This window comes from Lepidochelys kempii, chromosome 10 (genome assembly GCF_965140285.1).
Source record: "Lepidochelys kempii isolate rLepKem1 chromosome 10, rLepKem1.hap1, whole genome shotgun sequence".
Lineage (NCBI taxonomy): Eukaryota > Metazoa > Chordata > Testudines > Cheloniidae > Lepidochelys > Lepidochelys kempii.
In genome coordinates this window covers 25,512,528-25,539,069 of record NC_136389.1, presented here as the reverse complement: position 1 = coordinate 25,539,069, position 26,542 = coordinate 25,512,528, and the positions used below count along the sequence as shown (strand labels likewise).

Below are 26,542 nucleotides of genomic sequence, written 5' to 3'. Positions count from 1 at the left end.
GCAGTTATCCAATGGATGTGGGCTTTGCCACTCAAACCGGCAAAGGTGGAGCTAAGCCTGCCAGTGAGAGAGCGAGGGGCGGGTCTTATTTGACAGCAGGTTCGGCAGCTGCCTTTCCTGGGGTTTTACTGGGATTGGGGCGGCGTCTGCGGCTCAGTGTGGTTGGAGCCGGCGGAGAGGTTGGTGCTTGGGAGAGCGAAGGCTGAGAGTATGGGGGTTAGGTAGGAGCGGCCCGGCCCCAGCAGCAGCCCGGCCGGCCGGCCTCCGCCGGCGGAGAGGGCAGGCGAGCGCTGCCGAGTGACGGGGGTCTGGGCGAGGCGGCGGCGGAGGAGCTGAGCCGGCCGGAGGATGGAGGACAAGAAGGAGGAGGGCGAGGCCGAGATCCAGGAGCACGGGCCCGAGCACTGGTTCAGCAAGTGGGAACGGCAGTGCCTGGCCGAGGCCGAGCAGGAGGAGGCGCTGGCCCCGGAGCTGCAGGAGGAGGCGGCGGCCGCCGCGCAGCCCGAGCACAAGCAGCAGAAGCTGTGGCACCTCTTCCAGAACTCGGCCACCGCCGTGGCGCAGCTCTACAAGGGTGAGCGGGGCAGGCCTGCGGGGCGCCCAGCGTGGCGTAGGCCGGGCCGGGGCAGCCGTAGAGCATAGGGGATGAGGGGCGGCGCGACGCAGCGCTACCGGGGGCGGGGGAGGCTCCGCCGAGAAGCTGGCTGAGGAGTGAGCCAGGAATCCTGCGGGGAGGGGGTGGGCGCTCGGGGTAGGCCTCAGGGGAAGCCGGAGGGGGTGTGGTGGGGACGCGGCTCCGCATAGGGGCGGTGGGGGGAGGGGGTTCCTCGGGCAGTGTGAGGCGCGGGGGCTCCGCACAGATCCATAGAGGCGGATGGGGAAAACAAAATGGCGTAAGGTGGAGTCGCCGCCTCCGCCGCTGCCCTGGAAATCACCCTTCCAGCCCCCCTGGAGCAGGGGTCGCCCCCGGGGATACCCGCCGCCCTCGGCCCCCCTCCGCGGCTCCTGTCTCCAGCCGTGTCTGGAGCCCCGGCCCCTCCCCAGAGATCGCCCAAAATGGCGGGGGTTGGGGGGGTGGAAGGGATCGGCCCCGGGATGGCGGCGAGGGGGCCCTTTGGCGTGAGGGGAGGAGCAGACTCCCGGCAGCGCTCAGCGACCGCCGGGGGGAGCGAGGGACTGGGTCCCTCCGCCTAGACCCACCCCGGAGGGGGGGAGGGTGAGAGGGGGTCCCTGGTGACCCGCAGAGCAGCCGAGGGGAGGAGAGCTGGGGACCTAGCCCTCCCGAAGGCGGCTCCTGCCGTCTAGCCCAGGGAAGAGGCACCGACAAAATGGCGAGCGCGGGGCCGGCCCCATTGTGCACTGGGCTCTGAGGGGAGGGGGCAGGACAGGGCGCTGCGCCGGCGGTCCTGAGGCACCATCGCCTGTCCCGGTTCCGGGAAGCGGGCGCGGTCGGCCTAGCCACACCCCGGTCCCGGGCTGTCTCCGGGAGGCTGAACAAAATGGCGAAACCTAACATGGCCGTTCGGTGTTAGTGCCTCCAAAATAAACAGCGTGTGTGTCCTTCCACTTCTGCAGACCGGGTGTGCCAGCAGCCAGGGCTCTCCCTCTGGGTCCCCTTCCAGAATGCCGCCACTGCAGTCACCAACCTCTACAAAGGTAAGGGCTGGCCCGGGTGCTATCCCCACCCTGCTCCCAAGTGCTGGCTTTACTCATGAAATCCAAGCTGCTTCCTGAATCTTGTAACCTTTCCTTGGCCACTGTAGTTTGGCAGCAACTAACTTTCTTCTTGGCTCATGTGAGTGACTCACTTAAGTTGTTCCACTCCTGGGCTCTTGCACAAGAACCTCTTAACATGTGCATGTGTTTCTGATAAGCTCAGGAGAGGAGTACAACGGGTCATAGCATAGTATTTGACAGTGATACCTTTGTATAACTTGCAGGTTTAAAATAAGTTGGTTGAAAGGCAGACTTCATGCTCCAGATGCAAACCTCAGAGGTTGTGTGTGTGGGTTTTTTTTAAGTAAGGTTTAATGTCTGCCAATGTTGAAATTTGGTTATAGGACAGTGATGCTCATTCTTTGTTAGATCTCTTACCTGTATCCGTTAAATTAATGCTTACCTCTTTTAGTGACTACTTAACTTTCCCGATTCCCTTTGGACACCTTAACTTTCACTAATATTGTAATGTACAAACAGAACCTGCTGGACACCTATGATGCACAAAAATGTAAAGTCATGTTTAGCAGTTTGATTAGGAACTCTTTCAAAAATGCTGTTCCTCAACTGTAACTGACAGAGTATCATGACACTTAGATTTTCTACAAAGATACACTGAGTTTAACTATCAATTTCTAGCCTCTGATTGGAAAAGGTACTTATAGGTCACTGTTGCAGAATGATCCTGCTAGGAACAGAAACATTCAGTGACTTTCCCAAATCAGCCTTCTGAACAATGCAAACTATTGCAGTGTGGCTCTCATTACTGTCTGTTCCCTAATGGTGATGAGTCAAAAGGAGAACCCTAAAATAAACTACCCCTTTGCTTGAGTGAGTTTGTTCTTGCATGATTTTGTTTTTCTTTATGTCTAGAATTCTACATGGAACCACGTATATGCATGCTTTATCTTTGATTGTTAGCCCTTGGCTGATTTTGTCAATCCATGGATTTGTTTTAAATGACTGTACTGAGCTTAGCAGTGTAGTATATCTGAGAACAGATCAGGCTTCTCACCATGCAGTAATAAATGGGGAGGAAACAGTAGATGTGTAACCATTACATTGGAGACTTGCTTCTCCTTTGGAAAAATGCATATACAGTACATCTCTCTGTATCTACAGTAGACCATCCATGAAGAGTTAGTGAAATTGATGTTGTAATCTCTGCTGTTTATGTAGTTCCACAAATGGAATGTGGGCCTGAAGGAATAGCCAGAAACACTAGTCCTAGGCTTTGACTTGGCAGCTACTAAGTGTTAATCAGCCATATTTCCCTGATGACAGTCAAACTGCAGCGGAGCTTCCACTTTATCATCTATCACTACTTGATAAATAGGAGCTGTTGTGTTAATCAGAGCTATAATCTGGCTCGAATATCTACTGCCTATATGTGAATTTTGATAAACTGGAATCTTATTATCGATTATTGTGGCTGTTCAGAGCACCTCCCCACTTTAGGAAGGACTTCTTGGATTCAGTTAAGAATTTGATTTAAAGTTTTGCAAGAAAAAATAAATTTATGGCATTGTTCTGCCATGATTATGTAACAGAAAAACTTGAAAATATATTATCATGAAATTAAAATGATCTGGCTCTCACGTGAATGAGATCATTTAAATTAAATGATTACATGATAAATTGATAGTCATTAAATTACAAACCTTTTTGAAAACATTTACCTGTTTTTCTTCCAAGTAGCAGTGGAAATTACTGAGTATTTTTAGTCTCTTGTGTATTTCACAGCCTTTGTCAAAAGTCAGTTTCAGTGCTTCCTCTATGAAGTCTTATTGGCTGCAGCCATGTTTACACTATGGGTTCTGTACTGCCTTAGCATAGATGGTTACTTTGATGGAAGGGGTGTTTCAGTCAAGGACAGTAATCAGCCTCTTGGAGCAGCAGTAGTAATCAGCCTCTTGGAGCAGCAGTAGCGAGATCAATGAAAGATGCAGCTAGGACGATGGAAGAATTCTATGTGAGGAATGAAGTTGGCTTAACTACTGTGCTCGGGGTGTGAATTTTTCAGAACTTAAAGTGTAGACCAGGACTACCTTGGCGGGGGGGGGGGGGGGAGTCAAAGTAGGCTTGTAAAAAGACACACAGGCAACGTGTTTCAGGTATTTAAAACTGTCTTTTTAATGGACTACATTAAATTGCCTACATTTCAAGGGGACAGAATCCATCTGAATAAAGCTATGCACAAGGAGAGTTAGCAGGGTAGAATGGTAAACACTGATGTAATACTAAAAAGTTCTAATCGTTCTTGTTGCTCTTTAAGACTTGGTTTATTGTGGTTACTATCAAAGGTGTGGGAGGCAGTGTGCTTCATACGAAGTTGCAAAAAAGTCATCTAAGGAATATTGTATGATGAATCAAGCATCTCAAACTGCCTACATCAGGAACATCTGTTAAATGTACTTAAACCCATTTTTTACTTGGTAACAAACTACTGGCATCTTTTTAAAAAAAATTTTTCCCTGAGATCTGGCCCTAGTGAGATCTGAATAAACAATAAAACAATGTTTTTCAAATCTGTTCAGTTCTCCTTCACGCCTCAATTTATCTGCATATAGTTTTCACTTTTAAACTTGATTCAGCTCTTAGCATTTAATCACTGTTTGTACATATTGTCCAATCAGTTGCAGCACTGGGCACCAAGAGTATTTTAGGTTTTTTTAGATCTAATGACAAAATGTCCATCTAAACAAAGAAAATGGGCTGTTGTTCACTAACTGTCCTCCAAATCCTATTTGGTTTGCCCTGAAAATGGTTTGGTTGCTTGTTCAGAGGGGACACAACTTTTCAGTACCATTCCAGAAAGTGTGCTAGAGACCTTTTGGAATGTGATGTCTAGAAATCCTGTTGGCCATGACTTCACTAGGAAGAAGGGATATGTTCATTAGGATATTAGGTGTTAGGTTAGACAAATCAGTTTTAACACAAGTTTAGTTATTTGTAGTCTTAGTTGATGGAGCTGAACCTTAAGGGGAGTGTAGGATTGATCTAGATCAGCTATGTGTTAAAACTACAATTACCTGGTCTATACTATATTAAAACAGCTTTCTTCCAAATGAAGGCAAGGCTTGTCCCATCTACACTAGCAGCTAAATGCCTTCAGCACCATATGACTGGAGATCGTGGTCACCCATTGTTAATGGATCTCCACAACAGACTACTTTTCTTAGTGTAGATGGCACTTAACCGTGATGGCTTTATGTGGACTCTGTTCTGTCCCCCTACTTTTCTGTGTTTGAAGGTGATCCTGGCAAGCAATTGAAGGAACACTGTCAATTTGAAAACTAGTTTAGAGTTCTTAGTAGCTTCTATAAGTAGATCTGCATCATAGTCCTTCCACCAGCTTTTGTAATCTCATATTTTCCTAGTCTTCAAAAATGTTTCTTTAGTTGTGTGATAAAATCAACATAAATACTGTGGTTTTGACCAGGCAAAATACTGTCAAATTCACATGATAAACTGAGAGAAGTTACTTGTTTCTATAACTATAATCTTTTTGGTGTTCCTTTTAACAGTGTGAATTGAGCATCCTGTCTGAATAGTAACTATCAGACTTGGACATCTGAATATTAATATGGAGGAGGAATCTTTCATAGGCTTACCACTTCAAATATTTTTATTATAAAGGATGTGAAATTGTATATTTGTGTTATATCTACACTTTATACACTAAACACATCCAAAACATACTAGGCAAATACCATGTCCCAAAGTTTTAACTAGAAGCAGTTTGAAGTGCTGCTGATTTTTAAACTCGGTTGATGGGCTGAAGCATTCCTACTGGTTGTGGTCAGAATAAACACTTTTTATATATATATACATACATACACGAATCAGGTAATGGTGCCTTGTAAACAAATCTTAAATGATTGTTCTACTGACCTTGATTCTCAAATATAATATGGCAGTTTGGAAGCTGGCTTGCAGGTAAATAGTGTATAATGCTGTTTCAGTGAGAAACCTTGTTTGAATAAACAAGTATGAAGGCGATATTGACATGGTTTAGGCATAGGACTCTGTTCACTAGTGTTTCCCCAATCTGGGGGAAAAACACCAAAGCTTCAGAAACACTCAATTAAGGAACACTGCCAAGTTCTTAAATGTATTTTTTCTGGAAGATTAAGTAAAAGAAATTGGAGTGGACTTTCCAACATTTAGCTCCATGTCTTCATTATGGAGCAAGAGCAAACATGGTGTCTTATTTACTTGTTCATATGCTGAAATAACTGTTGGCAAAGCACTGAGAAGAAACTGCTGTGGCAGAAACAGTAGAATGAACACAGTTAAGGAGTACAGAACATTATATGTCCTATGTAATATGTGACTATGATCTCAGTAACATACTGATGTAGTTCTTAGTCTAATTAGCTAGAGTTGTTAGGAACTCCTTTAAAATGGATCAAATGATCTGAAAGGATCTACTAGAAAATAACAAAGTGGGAAGCACAGCATGACAACTCACGTCAGTATCCAGAATGAAATTCAGCTTCATAGGAGATCTAATATCTGAGTGAGATCCAGCCTAAGATTTTGTGCACTAAACTTGTACTGGGCTTTGCAAGTAGAAGGCATGAAAGGCTTTTACAAAATATACCTTCATGGATTATAAATTCATGAATATAATTAGTCAGGGAATAATACAAGATGTCCCACATGAGACAATTTACAAAAAATGAAGCTTGGAACATTGCTAAAGTACTAGTTATGCATGGCTGCCTTGAATTCAAGGGATGTTTTCTAAAGAAATCACACCTCTGAAAATTGTTTACCTAGAGCAGAAGGACAAGAGGTTTTGTGTGATAACACTTGGTGTTTGGCTTGTTTCCCTAGTTCGTGTGGATATTCTTCCATTCAGTGGAAGAGAATAACTTTAAGGGAGCATAAAAAGCCAAAACTCATTAGGGGGACTTGCTCAAGTGTAATACCAGAAATTGTTCTTCAGTTTGTTTAAATTGACTTTAGATTTGATGATCTCTTCAAAGTTTCCACTGTTAAGTAGTGATGCAGCTGAAATACCATAGTTAATGCTTTAGTTTTAAACTACTTCAATTTAAACACAACTCTTTGACCCTTTACATCAAAACCTGAGTATAATCATCCTCACTTATTTATAGCAAATACTTCTGATAGCACCATAAACACCAAGTTGGGATTGGGAACTGCAGTGTTGGGTCCTATGCAAACATTGAAAAGAGACCACCCCTGCTTAGCAGTTTAATATGTATAGAATATAAACTGTCTTCTATGAAGGCAACTTTTAAGCTTGTGTATACCAATGTTTGTCTTGATTGTGTCTCTTGAAGATGTTGGAAAAGTGTTACTCTGAACCCCAACATGAGGGAACTGGGATGGACTGTGGTCTCTTGCAGTCTCATTTTTGTCTAATCAGACACATGGTAACCCTTATGAATGAAAAAGCAATAGACTAATTATTCTGCTTCAGATGCAACACTTAAGAACATTCTTTGTCTTCTTTTTTTCAGAAAGCGTGGATGCTCATCAACGAAGCTTTGATGTAGGAATTCAAATTGGCTATCAGCGTCGCAATAAGGATGTGTTAGCTTGGGTTAAAAAACGCAGAAGAACTATTCGTAGAGAAGATTTGATCAGCTTCCTATGTGGAAAAGTTCCTCCTCCACGAAACTCTAGAGCTCCCCCAAGACTAACTGTAGTATCCCCTAACCGAGCTACTTCAACAGAAACTAGCTCATCTGTAGAGACTGATTTGCAGCCCTTCCGTGAAGCCATAGCTCTGCATGGTAACATTAATCTTTTTCAATATTTCTTCTTTAAAGATGGGTGGGAATCCTAAATGAGGAGCATACCTTCCTGTTAAGCTTTGGGGTTTATTTTGAGGCTCCCTTTGCTACAGTGTAACCAGAGAGGAAGTGTATCTAGCATCCTAGAGTAAAGGCACTTATTCACTTGCTCTGAAGGGGTTATGTGGTATTAACAGCTTAGTTAATTGCTAAGACGTGGTACAATTGTTAAATTCTAAGTGCAGGCAAAAGTTTTTCTGCATTAAGGAGCAAATGATTTTTTGAAATTGGTATCTTGTGCAGCAGTGGTCTTGTAAAGTGAGTTTAGGATGCACTTGTAGCCACCCTCTTTCAGCAAAATGATTTCATGTTGAAGAAAGGACGCAAAAAATGTACCGGTCATTTACTGATCAGTGCTGGGTCTGATGATGGGGTGCAGTCTGTATCTTCAGAACCAGTTTCTGGAACATGCTTTTGAAAAGCCATACTTACCTGAGTTCTGGAAAGGAAACAGGCTTTTTATAAAAGCGTTGATCCTACCCATTGGTAGAAGAGTGGATGGCACCTTTCATGTTTAGTTTGTGGTGTCTCCTGAAACGTGGATTTAACCAGTCACTGGAAGGCAGTTTTGTTTTCTCCTCTCTCTGCTTCTGGGGAGCCTGTTGTCTTACCCTTACTGTCCCTTTGCCTTTTTTCCTAGGAAGAGGGAGTTCTTAATTGGCCAACACTCCGTCTTACCTGTTCCTTTTTAGTAATGTACTGCTGCTTTGCTTAGTCAGTTTCTCAGTTTCACTGGTATGATTAGCATCCTGACTGGTCAGGAATGGGCCAAGTGATTTGCCTTTGTTCTTGAGTGGATCGATCAAACTTTGGTCAGCTTTTCATTGCTCCCTGCCCTACTAGTGAAGGCATCTTTTGAGCCATGCTCATAGGAGAATATTCCTTACAGGAAAAGCTGTAGCGTTTTGAGAGAAGCCATTACTAGTACTGCACAGCTGCCATTTTTATTTCTAGGAGTTCTCATTAAGATAATGACAGGTTTCAGAGTAATAGCCATGTTAGTCTGTATTCGCAAAAAGAAAAGGAGTACTTGTGGCACCTTAGAGACTAACCAATTTATCTGAGCATAAGCTTTCGTGAGCTACAGCTCACTTCATCGGATGCATGCTGTGGAAACTGCAGAAGACATATACACGGAGACCATGAAACAATACCTCCTCCCACCCCACTCTCCAGCTGGTAATAGCTTTCATGGTCTGTGTGTATATAATGTCTTCTGCAGTTTCCACAGTATGCATCCGATGAAGTGAGCTGTAGCTCACGAAAGCTTATGCTCAAATAAATTGGTTAGTCTCTAAGGTGCCACAAGTACTCCTTTCCTTTTTTCATTAAGATAATGTGATTCAGGGGTGTATGTCAGAGGAATGGTTCTTACTGTCTAAAAGTGTGATGTTAGCTTTAGAGAAATTATTCAGGTACACAATTTAGGCATTTAAACTTTATGTGGCCCCCAATGTTCTTGGTGTGGCCCCCAAAACCTAGGAGCTGGTTTCTTTTTTTTCCCAGCCCTTACTAGGAATCAGTTTACAACTTTTCTCGTAGGTAGCTTTAATTTTAACAAAGGTCCATGTTCTAATACTCTCGTACCTAAATGGATGGTTACTTGCTTTTTATTGCTGGCTGTTAAGTGCTTTCACCTTTTACCTTAATTAAAAATTATTCACAATGGATAATTTATACACTCATCTTTCATGTCTTCATCCTTTCAGAGTGAAACAATCCCAGCATCTCCAGTGTTATGACTTCTCTACTCAAAGCATCCTAAACCTTTTCCATTCTTTGGGTCTTCTAAAATCTTGATGAGAACACAAATGAGCAGAGTCCTTAAACTATAGAATGATGGGATGGGCCAAGTAAATTACAAAATAAGTCCTGTGAGACTGAATAAATTAAAACTTGAGTTAGGGAGATGGAAGCAGGACCAGGTGGAGGAAATGGGTGTGCATGGAAATAAATAATGGGCTGCTGGCATCTTCAGTTGAGATACTTAAAAAGAGTGCAGTGCTGTGACACTACAGACTTGGTTATAAACTGAAAGAATTCCAATAGCAAAGCCACAGCCAAGATAATAAGATACAAAATGTTTGGTCTCTCTGGTTTTGCATAACAACTCCCTTTCCTTTTGAGAGAGTCCCTTTTTGATCTCTGTGTGTGGGCCTCTTCCTGTAATGACATTATCTCTTAACCTTCAAGTGTTTGTGGAGAAGCAGCTGAGCTGGAACCCTTCTTTTGGCCTTAGGTTTTTTCCCCCCTTATGGCCCCAATTAAACAAAACCAACATTTGTATAGTAAACACACCAATAATTGGGTTACTGTTCATATTAATAAGTTACAGGGCAACTGGAGATGAGGGTGGCAGTCTGATTCTGGCGGTGGTGGTTACATCATGTAGGTGGCTGAATTATTTTGCATGCCTGCTAGGTGCCATTCTTTAGGATTTATGCAGGCAGACTTAATAACTACTAGGCAAAAAATAGTTACATTGCTTTAGGAGCAAGTAATAGTATCTTTTAATAATTAAAAGGGAACTCTGCAATTTTTTTTAAAAATTCTGCACACTATTTTAAAATTCTTTATATTTTATTTGTCAAAATAACAGTAACAATATAATCACACCATTTTCAGCTATTTTGGTAATTTCAAAATATTTGTCAGCAAATAGTTGAAAATGGTGTGATTATATTAATTTATTTGGCAAAATAACAGTATGTAGAATTTTAAATTTTTTAATTTGGTGCACAAATCTCTTGAGTACCAGGGTTCTATGTTGTGCAGTCTGAGTGCAGGCAGCTTGGTGGGGGGGTCTGGGTGCAGGGTGGATCTAGATGAACTCCCCAACAAGCCCGAGTGCCAGATGCAGAGGGAATGGGACTCTGCAGGGGAATCCAAGTAAAGGTTAGGGCTCTGTGGGGGGCATCTAATGGTGTGGGGGAGTGAGGGTTGGTGGGGTGGGGGTAAGTGTGCAGCTGCTTGGGGGTTAATGGGGCAGGGGTACGGGTGTGGGGGCTCCCAATGCAGGGGAAGGCTTGATTCTGGGTATGTTGGGGAATGAGGCTGTCGGGGGGCTTGGTATGGGGGGGGCGGGTACAGATGCCCAGGGGTATGGGTGGACAGGGGGAGCTGCTCCTGTATAGTGAGCCCTCGCCCTGTTGCTGAGGAGTGATGGGGCCAGGAAGTGGGAGAAGGCAGTCGCTGTATGGGGAGTTGCTTCCCCTGTCCACCCAGCCCCCATGTATCTGAACCTCCCCGCACCCAACCCACACCCCATCAAGCCTCACCACCTGCACCCAAAACCCCTGCCAAGTCGTTCTCTCCCACCTCCCAGGGTTCAGAGCTTCTGGCAGGCCAGCTAGGGGAAGCTTCTGAGGTTGATCTGACCCAGCCCCAGGCTGCTCTGTGCAGGAAAGGGGAAATTCCATCTCTGTCTTCTCCTCTCCCCCACCCCACCCCCCCAAAGCCGGGACTAACATTCCTGGCTGGCCTGGATATCCCCAGTCGTCATCCCCCACCCCTTCCCAGACCACAGGGTGACTTACTTTCCCCTGGCTGCCCAAACAGACACTGCCACAGACACTGCCGGGGAGGAGTGAGTGAGCACTGGTGAAGCTTCTTTGCGTCCCCACAGAAACAATTTTCTGCAGAAAAGCAAAGAGAATATTTCTGCATGCATGCAGCAGTGCAGAATTCCCCCAGGAGTAAATAATTTAGAAACTATGAAAAAGTTCATCAAGTTCCTGTCTGGCTGCCCCTACTCTTCAATTGTACTAAATATCTAGAAATGTCCTTCCACTTCTTCAGTTGTTATGTACAACTCTACAAGTCAATCACCCACTGGATTAGTTCCTTCTGATACACATTTTCTGTCTCTTCCTCAGACAGTCTATCTTACATTATTCATCTGGTGACCAGGTTTGTGTTTACCTAGTCTTTTTAAAATGACTGCTTTCCTCTAATTCCTTCTGTCTGAATACGTTTGACAGAATTCAAGAATCTGTCACTTTCCATATCATTCTCCTTACCAATCTTTAGACTCTTTCCAAAACTCAGATGTTTTTCAAGATTTGGAATATTATATGCAGTTTTGGTCACTGAGACTTGTGTATAATCAACTGTCTCTTGTTCTGCTAAAGCTTGCTGAAAAGCAGCACTTGTAGACCAACAAAGAGCACAGAAGTGCACATAAGAAACATTAAGTACATGTTTGTACTTAATACTTTATTAAAAAGTGACACTTCAAGAAACTGTCTTTTAATGTCTGTTTCACAGAAGTGGGAATCAGTCCTACAGTTCTTCTGATTGGCTAATTTTTGGTTTATATGAGCAAATCATAGAGTCTGCAAGATAACTAAGTATTCGAGTGTAGACAGTGATTCCTATGGAGTTATCTTTGCTATGTGATACATCTGTGAAGTTATCTCTGTGTTTAGAATCCATTGAGAGGGAGAAGCTGTGTGAACAAAGGAGTAGGAAGGTGTTTGAAGTGTCTGAGTAGTTGCTGTTTGAATCTGTTTAGGGCTTTCTTTTCTCTGCTTCCAAAAAATATACATCCTGTAGCCATGGGTTAGTCTTGGGAAAGTGAGCAGTTCTACTCAAAATGCGTAGGGAAGAGAGACGGTTCAGGTTCCTGCACAGTGTTCAACTTCGCAAGTGTTGTAAAGACCTGTGAAAATCCACTGATCTCCCTTCTCTCCCCAGCTCTACTAATTTAATATGTGAGATATGACAGGGCTCTTAGATTTCTTAGCTGGCATTCTTGTGGACTTGACTTAGAGGTTAGGCCTCTGCAGTAAAAAACAAAGATTTTGAGTCAAAGCAGGAGAAGCAGTCTATCAAATCTCTGAAAGTGGAGCAGTTCTTACTTAGGGCTGGTCTTCACTACCGGGGTAAGTCAACCTAAGTTACGCTACTCAGCTACATGAATAACATAGCTAGAGTCGATACAGCTTAGGTCGACTTACCACGCTATCTTCACTGTGCTGCATCAACAGGATATGCTCTTTGGTTGATTTACTTTACTCTTCTCTGGGACATGGAGTACAAGACTTGACTGGAGAGTGCTCTGACATCGATTTTAAATAGGTTTTCACTAGAACCGCTAAATCAACACCCGCTGCATCGATTGCAGCAGTTTCAATCTCCCTGGTAGTGAAGACAAGCCCCATATCTTTGAATTGTTTTATCGAAACTACTCCAGTGTCTTATCAGATGTAAAAGGAAATCAAGTTAGGTACTGTACAATGCTAAGATGAGGTAAATAAAGTACAGGCCATCTCGAAAACTTGTTTATGTATTATCATTGAGTTGCATTAGTTACTGTAACTTTTCCTTCAAGACAACTTGTGCTTTGCATAGGCAAGATTCTATGATTTAAGATGAAAAAAATTCTGGAGTCAGAGAACATGCTATCATGAACCAGTGAACCCCTTAATTTGTTCCCAAATCCTTGCTTTGAGCATCAGTACACTTGAATTCATACAGTGTGCTAAAGGTAGACTTTTAAAAACTACATTAACCCAAAGAGAGTCAAACACTGCCACAAAACCAAATGTGATGTTGCAGGTTGCTACCTGCTTAAGCTCCCTCTCTATGGGAATGGCTTAGCTACTTGAACTGTTGGTATATTTTAACTATTTGACATAAACTGATGTCCAGATTGGCTTTTCCTGAAGCATGACAAGAACTGTAAATTAATACAGAAAGCAAAAACTTGTGGCGTTTATGGGGATGTGTGTAGTACATGTGGAGGATAGGTCCATCAATGGCTATTAGCCAGGTTGGGCAGGGATGGTGTCCCTAGCCTCTGTTTGCCAAAAGCTGGGAATGGGCGACAGTGGATAGATTACTTGATGATTACCTGTTCTGTACATTCCATCTGTACAATCACCTGGCATTGGCCACTATTGGAAGACAGGATACTGGGCTAGATGGATCTTTGGTCTGACCCCGTATGGCCATTCTTTTGAGGCGCTGTTTTATGGTGGAACTATTTTAAAGTATATTGGATCCTGTTGCAAGATTTCCTTTGCAACAAGTTTAAAGCTTCAAGAAAAGTGTAGGGCCAAATTTTCAAAACTTATATGTGTGCTTTCTCTAATTACACATGCGTGCTTCCACAACTTTGCTTTCTGCATGTGTATTCCAGTTTTCAGTTGAAGCTGTCAAGCCACTGTTTAGAACACCTGTTCTGTAAAGAAACTTAGTCACAAGATTGCGAGAAGTAGAAATTTACTTGGTCTTCCCCTTGTTTCCTGAACTACTAATCTCCTGTGAAAGACAAGGAACACTCAAATTTTCTCAGAGGACACCTACATTAATGTTAGTGGACCAGGTACCTTCCTGTTTGTGATCATGCAATCACTGTTCCTGTAATAACTAAGGCTATTGTGTATGGGGGGAAATGTTAGAAAAGTTTATATTGTAGCGTAGCATAGCATATAGTCTTTACACACTGTCGTCTCCCTTTGTGCTCCTTTCAACTCCTTTTGCTCTCTTCCACATGGCTGCTTGGTCTCCTTGTGCACCCCCTCATCCCCACCCACCTACTTATTTCCCAGATGCTAACACCTCCACATTCCTCTCAATCTAGAACCAGTAGTATGGTGGTGGGAACTATACAGAACCCTAAAATAAATAGTGACTGATTCCTCTGTCTGGCAGCAGTTCCTAGTAGAGGCAGCTACTCTTTATTTGAAGACTGGCTCTTTATTTCTAGCTACTTCTACAAGCATCCGTGTGCTCCTTAATGAAGACCCTGAAAAACTAGAAGCAGCTGGAGGGGAGTACCCAGCATCCTGTGACTACCACTGTATGCTCCCTAGACCAGTATTAGAACCATTTAATTAATCACAACTCCCTCAACATACTGTACTTAAGGAGTTCAATGCATTATCACTGTTTTTTTCCCCACAAAATGAGTAGGAATGGCATGCTTGCCATGCTATCTTACCCTGTGCCACAGGATCTCTGTTGCAGCTTTGCTTTTCTCTGATTTATTAGAATAGTAAAGTAGCACCCTTGTCTATGGGGGATCTGCATGTGACATTGGAGTTTTCTGAGTTTTCTGGCTGAAATAATTCATTTTCAAGCCACTTCAGTTGTAATGCTCTGATTGGTAAATGCATGGTCAGTGTATACTGTATTCCAGAGTTTTAGCAGTCTCTGCTACTCCATTCTGAATGTACTTCATCAAAAGGGAGTAACTCTGGGTCTGTCAGTGATTGGGATTCTTTCACCTCTATTCTTCTTCTGGAACAAATGCAGTGAGCCTCAGAGTAATGGGAGTGAAGGATCTAGGGAAACATTGATAAAGTGGATTAAATTCATGGATATCACTCCTCCAAAAACCTTCTAACAATGTTTTAATTGCTCTAGCCCTAATACTACCATAGCAAAACTAACCTGGTTACTTGATGATTTAATCTAGGCACCACGTCATCCCCAACCAAAATCCCCTTACCATTTGAAAAGGTCACTCTGGCTTCTTTCTCTAGTATATAAGAAAGATGTGTAACTTTGCCTGCTAGAGATGCCAGCCTTCCATCACCCTTTTACTTGTGTAGTAAACTACTCCCCCTCAAAATACAAAACATCAATAGCAAATAGTACTTGGTAAAGGTATATGCAGGTGAGTGGGTTGAAAGGGAAGGGCAGAGTTAATGTGTGCTGTAGTCATAAGAACATAAGATCAGCCATATGGGGTCAGACCAAAGGTCCATCTAGCCCAGTATCCTGTCTTCCAACAGTGGCCACATGCCAGGTGCCCCAGAGGGAATGAACAGAATAGGTAATCATCAAGTGATCCATCCCCTGTCACCCATTCCCAACTTCTGGAAAACAGAGGCTAGGGACACCATTCCTGCTAATCCTGGCTAATAGCCATTGATGGACCTATCCTCCATGAACTTATCTAGTTCTTTTTTGATGAACCCTGTTATAGTCTTGGCCTTCACAACATCCCCTGGCAAGGAGTTCCATAGGTTGACTGTGCGTTGTATGAAGAAATATTTCCTTTTTTTGTTTTTAAAGCTGCCACCTATTAATTTCATTTGGTGACCCTTAGTTCTTGTATGATGAGTAAATAATATTTCCTTATTTACTTTCTCTACACCAGTCATGATTTTATAGACCTCTATCATATCCCCATTTAATCGTCTCTTTTCCAAGCTGAAAAGTCACAGTCTTATTCATCTCTTCTCGTATGGCAGCCATTCCATAGTCCTAATAATTTTTGTTGCCCTTTTCTGAACCTTTTCCAATTTCAGTATCTTTTTTGAGATGGGGTGACCACATCTGCATGCAGTATTCAAGATGTGGGTGTACCTTGGATTTATAGAGAGGCAATGTGATATTGTTTGTCGTCTTATCTGTCCCTTTCTTAATGATTCCCAACATTTTGTTCACTCTTTTGGCTGCTGCTGTATATGAGTGGATGTTTTCAGAGAACTATCCACAATAATGCCAAGATCTTTCTTGAGTGGTAACAGTTAATTTAGACCCCATCATTTGATAAGTATGGTTGGGATTCTGTTTTCCAGTGTGCATTGCTTTGCATTTATCAACATCAAATTTCATCTGTCATTTTGTTGCCTAGTCACCCAGTTTTGTCTCACTTTCCAGATCCTTTTATAGTTCTTTGCAGTCTGCTTGGGACTTCACGGTCTTGAGTAGTTTTGCCACCTCACTGTTTACCCCTTTTCCCAGATCACTTATGAATATGTTGAACAGGACTGGTCCCAGTACAGACAGCTAGGGAACACCACTATTTACCTCACTCCATTCTGAAAACTGATCATTTGTTCCTACCCGTTGTTTCCTATCTTTTAACCAGTTACCAGTCCATGAGAGGACCTTCCTCGTGTCCCATGACAAGTTACTTTGCTTAAGATCATTTGGTGAGGGACCTTGTCAAAAAGGCTTTTGGAAAATCTAAGTACACTATATCCACTGGATCCCCCTTGTCCACATGCTTGACACCCTCTAAGAACTCAAATAGATGAGGCATGATTTCCTCTAACAAAAACCATGTTGAGTCTTCCCCAATAAATTATGTTCATCTGTGTCTGACAGTTTTGTTCTTTACTATAGTTTCAATCAGTTTTCCCAGTACTGAATAAGATGTGTGGAGTAGAGAGTATTTACTATTGGTATGACACTTCTGCATTAACATAGATTGATACAGCCTTATATAGAGAATGAAATCTTACTTTTGCAGTTGGTGTCATGGATTGCATTGTAGGGAGGGGCAGTAAATAGGTGGCTATATGTAGCAATAGACAATGGATCCTGTCTTTCCATTGTACACTTCAGATAATGATTCCTCCTGTCTCCACTTAATTATTTTTTTAAATGGACATTTAATCTCAACAAACCAAAATTTCTCTGGAACTTGGATAAATTATCCAGAAGACTCCAGTAATTGCTACTTAAACTAAATCCTCTTCCTATTTTGCTGCTGATTATTATTTCCCTTCAACTACAGTGGTTCTCACACTGGTCCAGAGACTTTACTGGTTGTCATCTGCATTCGAGTTACAAGTTAATATTTCCCAGTGGACCACTTCTTCCAAAATGAATCTTCTTTTGTGAACTTCATGAAAGATGGGAAACCATTATTCTACTGCATGGCACTTGGAGTTCCTTCATGAAACATATCCTCTCTAGTTAACCATTTCAGGCTCATGTTATAATTTGCTAATGTGTAAGGTTTCAATGTTTGTACCTGAAATTATTTGAAGCAGCCATCAAATTTTAATGTACTGCAGCTTCCGCTAATGCTTTGAGATGGATTTTCATGCTAAATATATGCATCTTGAATATTAAACTCTAAAAAGGCTCTTGACTGTACTTGCACTTGAAATACTAGTATTGCTTTCTTGTCTTCACTGGAAGACTTTGGCAACAGTTAAAAAAATCTGAATAATGTTGTCAAGCGTTGTAACTTAACCCTGGAACTCTTCCTCTTCCTTCTTCCATCCCTAAATTGAGGGGAAGGGCATGCTGAATTTCAGTCTAAAGTGGTACAGCTCCTGCTACTCAATCTCAAGCCTTTCAATAAAGAGAAGGAAGTTTCAGCCTAATATTTCAAATGCAAAAGCAAGCAGAAGTTTTCAAAAATGCAGTCTTGATGCAGCACGAAGAGGAAAAAATCTTCTTGCTTTATGTTTTTCTTAGTTTCTCTATTGTGTGCACTACGATTGTTTGTATAATCATGCTTCAAATTCTCCAATACTTAAAATGCAGTTCTTGTGCTAAACGGTGATTGTCCAGCATTGATCATGCAATGAAAGGTCCCCTCTAATGTAACACACAGCATGTATGAAGGTTGTTTGAATGTCCTACCTTGTGTGGCTGAAATATAGTTACAAGCACAGACACTAAAAAAAGTTGTTAGCTTATTCCTTACTCTAGAACTTATAATAGTGAAATGTCTACAAAGCTTATATTCCTTACTAATGTTCTCTTCTTCTCACTACTTCTATCTAATATCTGTTCCTGTTAGTCTAATCACTTAAGCCATTTAGTTGCTTGGGTAGTGTTTTTAGTAGGAGCACGCTGAAAACTAGAGCCTGATACAGTAAGGAAGATAAACCTTTAGTTTATTGGAATGGTTTCATCACACAAGGATTGTCTTATCTGAACTGTGGGTCATTGCCCTACAACAGTTTTAATTTGTGGGCCCCTAAACAATTTTTTAATGGACGTGTGGACCCCAGGTTGAAAACCACTGTTCTATGGTAACAGTCTTTCACAGACCCCTTAGACATAGTCTGCGGACCCTCACGGGTCCATGGACCACAGTTTGAAAACCACTGCTCTACAATGTCTTGTTTCTTGTTGAATTTAAAGTATTATTCTGTTAATAATACTGACATCCTCCTTCAAACATCCAGCTGCCACGAAATGGCAATTTGCCATTTCAGTAACTTACCCTACAATGCATCTGTTAAACTTTCTATATTTGAATTTGGTAACATAGCTTTTTAAATTGTGATACAACAGTCACCAGAACAGCAATTTATAAGAGAACAATGAGCTGTGCTTACCCTGAGTAAAAGGATTAAATTGTGTGTAATGTTAGCCTCTGTTAACTGAGACAAAATTAGTAATGAGTGCTCTATTAAAGCTTTCTTAAATCTCATTATTACAAAATACACTACAGTGTGCATATTTGATATGAAGTAGTGCAAGTTAAAGTACAGTTAATAAAGTACATCTTGTGATACATTATCATTGCTCTCCAGTGTTCTTTCTCTTTGTAGAAGTTAATTCAAAATCGGTTCCCCGGTCCTTGTTAATTACAGGCCTGTTTGTAGTCTCATTTTAATACCTTTCTAAATGTGTCCTGGTTATTGCATGGGCATTTAAATGTACCATTCATACAAATTTATCTAAATCTCTTGAAAAGTAAGGTGGATGTTCAGTGTACGCTTCAGGCACTACTGTAACCTTCACAACCTTGATCTTTAAAAAAAAAACAAAACAAAAAAACTTTTTTTTAGGCATAACAAATGTGCTTTTCAGTTCTGGGCTACGTATCTGTTTAAAAAAAATAAATAAAAACACTTTTATCCAATTGTTTAATTGTCACTTGGACAGACCTCTTTCAAAAAGGTAACACTTGATAATGGTGTGTGAAACTAAACCTCAATCTCGTCCTTACAGAAATACCAACTTAAAAGAAGCTTCAGTTCTGGCCCTTGAGCTCACTAAGCTTTGGCTTTAAAATGTTCACTCTCCTCTATTACATGCACAAGTCAAACAGGCGAGACTGAATTCACAAGTGAATCTTGACTGGTCAAAGTGCTGTAGTCTGTTGGCTGCCATAGTTGTTGCATATAATAGTAAGTTGGACAAGTGTCATAAGTTGATGACCATTTACGTGAACTAATGCTGAACGTGTATATTGGACAAGCCTTAGAAGAGGAGTGGAGCAAATAGCAAACTTTTTTGTTGTAAATTTGAAACATTTGATCTTTTTTCAGGATCCTTTGGGTATTCTATATCAGAGACAACACTAAAAATTTTTCTATTCATCATTTTGTATTTTAGCTTGTAAATCTTACAATGCTTAACCAACATGGTGCAAATTAAGAACTTCACAAGAAACTTGCTCTGATACTTAGACTTATCAGTTGCATCAGTCATGCAATCAGTATTGTGACTATTTAACCAACATAACTAATAGTGCAGGCTCTGTATACTCCTGGGGAAGTTCTGCGCAGTGCAGAATTTTGCAGAAATTAACATTGTGCATGAAGAATTTTCTTTCTCCCATAGAAATGGGCTGCAGTGTAGTTGGTTGCCAGTAGGGGCTGCCCGACCCAGCAGAGCCCAACTCTCACATAGAAGACACTGTGGAGGGGAGGGAGCTAGAGGGTTCCTGGGGGCTGCAGTTCCCAGCATGCCCTGATGGAAGGAGAGGGCGGCGCACAGGAAACTCCACACAATCCTGGGACCAAGCATCAGTCTGTTTCTCTCTCTGGATCCCTGGGCTCGGGGGGGGGGAGGGTGGGTGTGTGTGTGTGTGTGTAAATGAAGGAGGCAGGTGTCTGGGCAGTGAGGGGAAGGCATGTCTGGGAGGCGAGGGGATGGGTGTCTGGGCTCACAGAGGGACCAATGGCTGGGCTCTGGGAGGGGAGGGGGCAGGTGTCTGGGTTCTGAGGGGGAGGAGCTGTGGGCCCTGCAGTTGGCTCTAGGAGGGGATGGGTGTTTGGGGGGGTAGCGGGTGTGGATATCTGGGCAAGGGGGGCCATCCTGTGGCTGAGCTTTGGGGGAAAAGGGGGGGGGTATTTGGGCCCTGGAGGGGGAAGGGGGGTATTTGGGCTGGGGCTCTCGGGGGAGAGGATGTTCAGGAGTATTGGTGGGGTGTGGGAGGCGTGGCTGTACTCTGGGAGGAAGGGGTTGTGGGTATCTGGCCCTCCTGCTGGGCTCTGGTGTGGGGAAGGTGGCAGAGAAACAGGAACTGGGTTATCATAGGGGTTTCTTTAACACTCTACTTCTGGGGGAATTTTTGTGTCTGTATGGTCACAGACATACTTGCTGACAGGTATTTTGAAATAAATTACCAAAATAATTGAAACTTGTGTGATTATGTAGTGTTGTTTTGACAAATAAAATGTGCAGAGTTTTAAAATATTGTGCGCGGAATTTATTTGTTGGCGCAGAATGCCCCCAGAAGTAGCTCTCTAGTAATCTGCAAAAATTGCAAATTTATGACAGCATGTGAGTTGTAAATTCATAAGCAGGAAAAGCATCACCGTCACACATGTTGCCCTGCACTCCTTGTTAGTAATACTATGTGCTTTTCAAAAAAGGTTTGTTATGTAACTTTGGTGGTAGTCATAGTAAAACAAATCTTATTTTTGTGTTAAATATATCTTCAAAATCTAAAGACTTGTCTTGCTTTTGCAAAATGTCTGTTCCAGTGACTCTGTGAATTAAAGCATTATTTAATTGTGATATTTTGGTAGTGCCCAGAGGACCCCTATGGGGATGTCTTGGATTTTTATCTTGCTTTAGATATGTGTTTGGGAAAAGCACTTACTAGTGCTCTAAACAAACACAAGCTTCCACGAAGAACGTCAGAATTCTTAACCTATTCTTACAACCTGCTCTGTGAGGGAGCCCCATTGATTTTATTGCTGGTTTGTGGTCATAGGACTCAGCTTGCAGCATTTAAGCCCTTGTTCAGCATTAACATACAAGAGGTTAGTTATCCTGTTAGTATGTTTCTCCTCTCACCACCACACTGCACCTTTTGTATACCATCTCCCTATCTCTGTTCTCTCGCAAAGGGGTTTCTGGCAACTAGAAATGGACCTCAAAGTGCTGACTTGTTTTCCTTTTCCTGTCTGATGCATCACCTTATTTTAATGTTGCTTTTACTGATCATTCACTTTTGTGTTATGGGGAAAAGCAGGTACTGTGATGCTGGCACCTAATCTAGCAATTTAGTTTTTAACTCTAAATGCACTTCACTCTAGCTTTCAGTAGCATGAATGTCCATGAGTCTCGGTGCACTTAGAGTACTTTATTTATTGTTTGTCCTGTATTTTCCTTTTTTAATGAGAACTTTTGTTAAGCTGGTGGTCTTGCAGCATCGGGCTGTGAAAACAACCCCGTAGGAAGCTTACATACAAATGAACTTTTAAAGCTTGTCTAAATTTAATTTTAAAAAATTAATGAACCTTGCACACTTGAAACTTAATTTATTCAACAAAATTTAAGTTTATTTTAAATGCATTTGTCAGATTTCAGGGTAGTTTGTATGGGCTGCTTGCAGCAACACTAGGCAGACTTTCTTTGGGAATTTGACTTTAAAAAAAAAAAAAGTAGGCAGATATAATACCCCAAATAGATTGTAAGTTGACCATACAGATCTAGGTTATATATTCAAGATCCTATACTGAACTCTTTGTAACAAGTGGATGAGACTCTCACTTCCAGCAAGAGGAGCTTCTTTACTCCTCCTCTTGCTAGAAGTGATGTGTGTTGACAATCTGGTTCTGCTGGCTGCTTTTCTTTCCTGCTGCGTTGTTTTGTGCTCTGCCAATATACCTGAGTAAGCTCTTCTACATGATATTGATTGTATTTTGTTCTCTGTTCACAGCTTCCATTTGATTCGCAATCAGTGTAGTGAATTATACTCCCTTCTAAGTGCTCTTGAAATAACAAGGTGTCATGAATCTGAGCACTTGCTTATCTTAACTTGAAATTATCAGGACAATGAGTTTGTAGGGAAAGAATTGGTAGATTCATACTTTCTGTGGGAACACACAAGCATATTAGGGCTGATCATGTATTAGAACACTCTCTGCTTTTGCCAAATTCTTACACTGCAGTAATATGTTCTAGTGTCCTTATGTAACAGAGAACGTTGTTGAATATTGCTGTAATTATCTGGAACAGTCACAAATATTTCAACAGTAAAATAGTGTTAATTCAGATACTGAAAACGGAAAAGTTCTAATGATTACAACCTAGAAATGGTTCACAAATCTTGTATCCAAAATGCTGTCACAGGTACCTTGCCCATCTCTAAAACGTTTGCATAGCTTTATTCAGACATCTCAGCCAAGTTAAGGCCTTGTTTAAACAACTTTAGTGGTATCTTTTGGCATTTCTAAGAATAAGCAACTTTAAAGTAAAAACTTTGCTTTGCTACTTTTGGAATCTTGTTCAGTTTGGCTGTATAAACGTCTTGTCATATCAACACAATTCCTAACGAATGAAAATGTAGCTTTTTGTTTCCAACTTGTATGAGTAATTCTGGGAGTTAGGGCAAGTCAGATCAAAATCAAATGCCCTAGAAACTTACTACTAGGACAGTCTCGAACTGGATAGTTAAAGTACTTACATAGTAAGAATAGTTCATTTTTAAATGGATTACTGCTTAAATTGAAAGCACGCACTTCAGGATAGGTTGTCTATACGCTCATATATCTAGATTTGGGTGAAGCAGGTTTTTTTCCTCACCAGTGGTTGATGCCTATCATGAGATTGTAAACAGCTAATTTCATATGCATTGCATAGGAAGCAACTTTAGCAGCTCTACGTGCTCGAATACACTATATGCTGAGAAGGGGCTGACTATCAGTGCCTACACAGGCATACATATATACAAGTGGTAATGGAATGTGTCTGACCTATGAATTTTCTAGCATATTACAGAAACTTCAGTGAAATGTACAGGAAACTAGCTCATCTTCTGTCTTGCATTATTGCCTTTTTAACTTTCTTTCTTTCTTTTTCTTCTAGGACTTAGTGGTGCAATGGCTAGTATAAGCGTTCGTTCAAGTACCCCAGGCTCTCCCACTCACGTAAGCAGTGGTTCCAATGCTAGTCGTAGGAGAAATGGACTCCATGATGTTGATTTGAACACTTTCATATCAGAAGAAATGGCACTCCACTTGGACAATGGTGGAACTAGAAAGCGTACCTCAGCCCAGTGTGGCGATGTCATTACAGACTCACCAACTCATAAACGCAACCGAATGATCTAAACTGCAAAAATTTCAAACCCACCATGCTGCTTGAAAGCCACTTGATCCTCAGAGTACTATTGAAAAGGAAACATGAGGCCATCTTCCCATATTCACTGTTTAAGACAAGTGAATTCAATAATTGCCATAAAGGAAGTTTTAGGTATTACAGTAGATGCCTCTTGTAACTACGGCTTTCTTAAACTATATTCTTAGCAGAGGACATCAGATATTGTGTAGTAGTTAGCAAGATCATCATAGGCGAACATGTATCCGTTCCAAGGCTAAAAGTGACCTTACTTGTATTCTTAAAGGGAAAGGAAATATCAGATGTTTTATTTGGTTATAGAATGCTTTGTCCTTATTTCCTGCTGTGTTGAGTATTTGCTTCAACAGTATTGCCAGTTTGACTGAAATTGTCTAAAATATGACTTGGCATCTTTGTCAAATCTGCAGGCTTCCATTTTCGCAGCACTGTATAAGGCACCTAGTTTCTATATAGTAACAGTGTGCAAGTTATAAATATTGGACTGTGCCCTTTTTAGTTTTAAAAGCAGTTGATAATTCTGGTGATTGTGTGATAATGTAAAGAGGTGCTATGATGGTCATGCAATTAATACTTAATATTGAATCAATACAAGGATCTTTATTGGATTCACTTTGTGTGTTTTAGTGCTCTGAAGTAGCAATATTAAACTTTTTCCCCAATTAACTTCATAGGGTTTTACATTTTCAGTTTAAGAACATATATGTACTTACTGGTATTATCCTTGTAAACATAAACAGTGCAGACTGCACCACTGCTGACCTAAATTTAGAGAAAGATGTCCTGTAATTTGAGAATAGGCTTTTTTGTTCAGTATTAGTGAAGGGTAGGTATTGTGTACAACCGTATCCCATTTTACATTGTGTGAAGTAATTGCCCATGTTGGGGAGGGGTGGGAGGTGAGGGAATGGGGAACAGTTGGAAAAGGGTTGTGTTCTGTCTGCTGATGAGCAAGATTTCTGGTCACTTACGGAAACTGCTTGGAGTGACTAGCTTGTGTGTGACATCATCTTTAGGATGAAGTGATGTGCAGGTTTTGCCAAGTGCTAAGACAATAACTTCTAGTTTTAATTCTGAAGAAAAGATCTTTCTTTTCAGTAAATGCAAGATAACATATTGGATGAAGATAAAACCTGCTTTCTTACAATGTCTTTAACTGAATGCCCTGATGAATATGTAATGTTGAAAACTGGCTACACAGTTTAAACTTCAATCCAAAAAGCCAAGTGTGGATCAAAGATGCTCCCTCTGCAAATCAGTACTGTTAAGTGCAGACACTTCAAAAACTCATTACTTAAAGGAGAACAATTTCTAAGTTAAAACAGTTTTTTTACGTTTAGAAATATCTGATCTTGATTTCCTCTTGGTGGCGAAGAACTTTTATTCAAAAGCTTCTGCTTATGAGGAGGGCTAAAATAGGGAGAGGTGAGGAGATGAAGAGCTGCTGACTTGATGGGGAGGAGGGAATATTTGAACCGGAGGCCCCATCCACACTGTAATAGAAAACAGACATTCTTTAAGCTTGCCTTACATTCACTTGCAGCTAAACAGAGATCTAACACATGGATGAGGCCAGGCTATGCTAGAACCACCATATTGAAAATTCTATTCTAGTTTTCTGCCTAACTTAGATCATGATTTTGAACTCTGTTCTAATATATCTTGGCCACAAGTGAGTGTATGCTTAAGCAATTTAAGGTAAGTTTACATTCTACTAGTTTACATTCTCCTGCCTGAGCAGCTGAGGCAGGGTTACAGCTGTTTCTATTTTTTATGATAAAAAGTCTTCTAGCAAAGAAGTTCTCCATCAAAGGTAGGGCATAGTCCAGGATACATCATGTTGTATTTTTCAAAAATTTTGGAGGCCATCTTTATATATTCTAAGAGGAATGATTTTGTTTTTAATTTGTATATAAATCAACAGGTTCAGGAGTTCTTCAACAGTTCCATAGTACTGTGCTAAAAGTTCGCAGTTCATGGAACCATCTAAGAGTCTTTAAATAAAATAAAAAAAAAATAGTTAATAATCTGTTTGCGGTCTAATGGCAAACCACGTAAAAAAGCTGCCAGTGTATGTACAATTAAGTTACTACTGTTGACCTAAAGCCATAGGGCTTTGTGTGATATTTATAATTCTTTTATAAAGTATAGAACTAATTTCAATTCTATGAGACTTTGCATTTTAAACCAAGATTGACTTGTAAAATGGGATTGTAAGACAGTAGAAAAGATGTTAAAGCAACTTTAATTCTGCAAAATGACCTACTTGTAGGATATAAGCAGAGGTATTTCTTACCCATGAAATAGAAACAGCAGGTGGGTGTCACGATCAGCCTTGAATAGACAAATGTGCCACTCAGTGATGAAAACATTCTGAAGCCCCCTTCCACTTATTAATTGAACTTGTTCATAATTGTGCAATTAAACCAATTTAGGATATCTTTGTTTCCTTAGATCTTTGATGCCGAACATTGGGATTTCTTGATGTGAGACAGTTACTACATGTAGTATACTAATGTTGGAGCTCCACGCTATGGAAAGTACTGGGTTAAATGTGACTTACGCTTAAATCTATCCAAATATGACTACACATGGAGCCTAATCTGTTTTAATTTTTTTTCAAGTGGAATAATAAATGCCTCTGTTTAAGTTAATGCTTTGAAGCTTTGCATTCAATTTAGTACCATTTAAACTAAATTCATCAAGCTTTTTTGATTTGTGCCATTTTTTTTGGTAAGAGAAAGCAGGCTTTAATATCTAACTGGTTGCATTAATATTTTTTGCTTGTAACTTAAATATTTGACGACTTATTTTTACCATCTTCCATTGGTATTTCATTTAGCCCCAAATGTTACTTGTTCTTTAAATGTTAACCCCTCCCAAAAATGACCTAAAATGCATGTATTCACCTGATAAACAGAAGGAGAGCAGATTGTTTCTTTAAAAAAAATAAACATTCAATTCCAGTA

The 26,542-nt window shown here is 41.1% G+C and overlaps 1 protein-coding gene across 4 annotated transcripts; it reads left to right on the top strand.

Annotated features, from left to right (window-relative positions):
- Positions 1-77: 77 nt before the first annotated feature.
- HAPSTR1 (HUWE1 associated protein modifying stress responses) lies at positions 78-26,542 on the top strand. 4 transcript variants are annotated; one of them, XR_012161153.2, is made up of 5 exons: positions 82-574; positions 1,576-1,656; positions 7,212-7,487; positions 23,304-23,690; positions 26,028-26,542. XR_012161153.2 is itself a non-coding variant. In XM_073362478.2 (5 exons), exons 1-5 carry the CDS (start codon positions 349-351, stop codon positions 26,061-26,063), a joined length of 681 nt encoding a protein of 226 aa, XP_073218579.1. In that variant the 5' UTR covers positions 82-348; the 3' UTR covers positions 26,064-26,542. The 4 variants fall into 4 exon arrangements, 3 of the variants coding, with proteins under 3 accessions (XP_073218577.1, XP_073218579.1, XP_073218576.1); XM_073362478.2 differs by having other exon boundaries at positions 23,304-23,365; XM_073362476.2 differs by lacking the exons at positions 23,304-23,690; positions 26,028-26,542 and adding an exon at positions 17,026-18,773 and having other exon boundaries at positions 78-574.